This window comes from Corylus avellana, chromosome ca9, assembly GCF_901000735.1.
Source record: "Corylus avellana chromosome ca9, CavTom2PMs-1.0".
In the NCBI taxonomy this organism is placed as follows: Eukaryota; Viridiplantae; Streptophyta; class Magnoliopsida; order Fagales; family Betulaceae; genus Corylus; species Corylus avellana.
This window is the reverse complement of record NC_081549.1, coordinates 2,495,261-2,497,938: the sequence shown is the minus strand read 5'-3', so window position 1 is coordinate 2,497,938 and position 2,678 is coordinate 2,495,261. Positions and strand designations below refer to the sequence as shown.

At 39.1% G+C, this 2,678-nt stretch overlaps 1 protein-coding gene across 1 annotated transcript; it reads right to left on the bottom strand.

The window, feature by feature from the left end:
• Positions 1-227: 227 nt before the first annotated feature.
• LOC132192102 (1-aminocyclopropane-1-carboxylate oxidase homolog 4-like) lies at positions 228-2,128 on the bottom strand. The gene is made up of 2 exons (XM_059607318.1): positions 1,193-2,128; positions 228-1,112 (listed from the first exon to the last, which is right to left on the bottom strand). Exons 1-2 carry the CDS (start codon positions 2,027-2,029, stop codon positions 852-854), a joined length of 1,098 nt encoding a protein of 365 aa, XP_059463301.1. The 5' UTR covers positions 2,030-2,128; the 3' UTR covers positions 228-851.
• Positions 2,129-2,678: the final 550 nt, after the last annotated feature.

Sequence of the window (2,678 nt, the reverse complement as noted above, 5' to 3'; positions counted from 1 at the left end):
ACTGAAAGAAAAATATCATTTTGGAGTGTTCTTTATTGATAAAATTGAAATATATAAATTTATAGTCGGTTTGACCATCCTAATTAATCGAGCTTAGATAGAAGTAGAGTCGCAACTCCACAAAAAATAAATAAATAAATAAAAAAGTACAAAATTGCCCTTATTGCAAGTTGGCTCAATCAAACAAGATTGCATTTTCAATCAATCGAACTCGATCACAAATCGCTTGATCAAATATCAATCGAACTCTGAAATTATCTACGCCTAGTAATCAAGCGCAACCCTCATACAAACTTTGCGGTAATTGCTGAATTACAAGAACCCCTTACTTGACACTGTTCCTCCACTCAAACTTCTCTGTGAAGCTATCTATATATATAATTGTACCTTTAGGTCAAATTTTCCATTAAAAACTCAAGTTCACAATAACACAGACCCACCAAAAGAAAGAAAGATAAAAGGAAAAGAAAAATGGCCACTGATAATGTGAGGTATTCTCTCGATCTTTTGGGTCTGATGAATGATACTTGATTGATATTCTGATTAGTGACTAGTGAGGATTTAAATTTTCAGGCTCAATTACCCACAAAGCCACAATCAAGAAAAGAACTTGCATGCATGTGATAAGGCTCATAGGGTGTCGGTAGCCAATTATTTTTTATAACAAATTAAAAATAAATAAATAAATAAAAAGATAGCCTAGAGGGTGCTTCGATTCCATAAGTTCAATATACTAATAAGCATGATAATAATGCTTATTAATTAAGTAGGGATCGAGGGATCCCTTTTATTATACAAAATGCCATGGTATATATATATATATATATATATATGAAACACACATATATGTGCTAGTTTTGCATTTTAACTTTCTCGATCATACTCTTACTATCCAACCCTTTGCTATAAAAATTCTCATTATATTCCTTCACGGTAAAGTTCCGATAGATAGCCGGCTTTTCTTGTGACAACAACTCCGGCAAAGGTCCATAGCAACAATCATCATTCCCTTTGTTTACGTTGAAAAACATAACAACTGAGATTCGTGCTTTTTTATAAGAATTAGCCCGCACGCAGTGCTGTACACTTTTGTACTCTCCATTAGAGATTATCTGCAAATAATTAAATCAAAATCGAATTAAGAGTGACAACTAATTGACAAATATAGAATACATAGTTTAGTGCGTTTTACCTGAAGAAAGTCTCCAACGTTAATAATCAAACCTCCAGGCACAGGATCAACGTTCACCCACTCGTCCCCATGCTTCACTTGCAACCCAGGCACGTCGTTCTGCATCAGAAGCGTCACCACACCCGGATCAGTATGCGGTGTAATCCCCACCGTCAGATCTGGCTGAGGACAATACGGATAACAAATACCCACAAAGACACTCTCATCCACAAACTTCAACTCCTTCAACTTCCCAGCCTCCAACCCCAACCCTTGAGACAGCAACTCCATCAAAGTCTCTGCCACCTCGGTTGCACGCTTAGCCCATGCTACCGCCTCCTTCCTACAAACCTCCGGTATATCCTCCACTTTCGGTGGCGTTGGAGCCATCCATACCTGCAAATAGTCGTGCCACGCAGCTGCGTTGGCTCTGTACAAGTCGTTGTTGCTCGCGTACAACACCTCCTGCCTCTCGCTTCGCTTGTAGTACTTGCTTTTCACCTCGTGGGGTTGCTCGTGAAAAGTTTTGATGGCGTTGATGGTCTCCTCCATTGCTGGCACGGGAGCTCCATGGTTGATCACCTGGAAGAAGCCCCATGTTGCGGCCGCCTCTTTCACTTGTTCGACGATTTTGCGTCGGTGAGCGGCGGAGTTGACACCGGAGAGGTCGATGACGGGAATGCTTGCGCATGTTGAGGAAGATTTGAGGTCGGAGAGGGTTTCGGGAGGGTGGACGAAAAACCGGGGTATGGAAGTGATGCCGGAATCGGAGAGGCCCTTCACGCCAATCTTGGACTCGTCGAACTCCTTGAGCTCCTTCTTGCGGTCGTAGCCGGAGGCTGCATCAATGGTTGCCATGTTTCTTTAGCGATTTGAGTTTCAGAAAATCTGGGTTGCTTCAAATGCTTGGTGCATTTTAAGAATATTTCAGTATTAGTTTCCGTGTCGAGTTGGATAGTGTTGATTTATAGGTATAAAAATATTTAAGTTAACAATAACGTATAATTAAACGATCAAATTTTTTAATTTAATTTTATTAATTTTATATTGAATTTGTATGGTGGTCAAAAATTGCTAGCATTATAAAAATGTGGGTCACTGAATGGATTGTACGGATCGGTTGAGGACCACTTATTAGATATTAGGTGAGCTTCATGATCTACAAATGGATTAAAGGCCGTAGCTTTATGTCTATATCAATCTCTCACACAGAGTCAATTACTGTTTGTCTCCCCTACAGGTTTTTGGATGGTGATTGATGATGACAATTATGCCTCTGCCTAGCTACAACTACTGAGATCCATTTCGCTCATAATTCAAAATTTATGAACCAAAGCCTCCTTTTTTACTCATCTATTTACTTGATTTATAGAAAACAAAAGAAGAAAAAAAAAAAATTAGAGAAATTTTCTCAATTCCTTAAACAGCCATCAAAAACATGCCCGATTGCAAATGAAACAACCCCATGCACAGAAATTGTGTCCAAAATGATTGTCTATGCTAACAG

Coding starts and splice junctions, on each gene's coding strand:
- LOC132192102 (XM_059607318.1), bottom strand. CDS start 2,029: ATGGCAACCATTGATGCAGCCTCCGGCTACGACCGCAAGAAGGAGCTC. Junction 1,113..1,192: donor ACGTTGGAGACTTTCTTCAG/GTAAAACGCACT, acceptor AATTATTTGCAG/ATAATCTCTAATGGAGAGTA.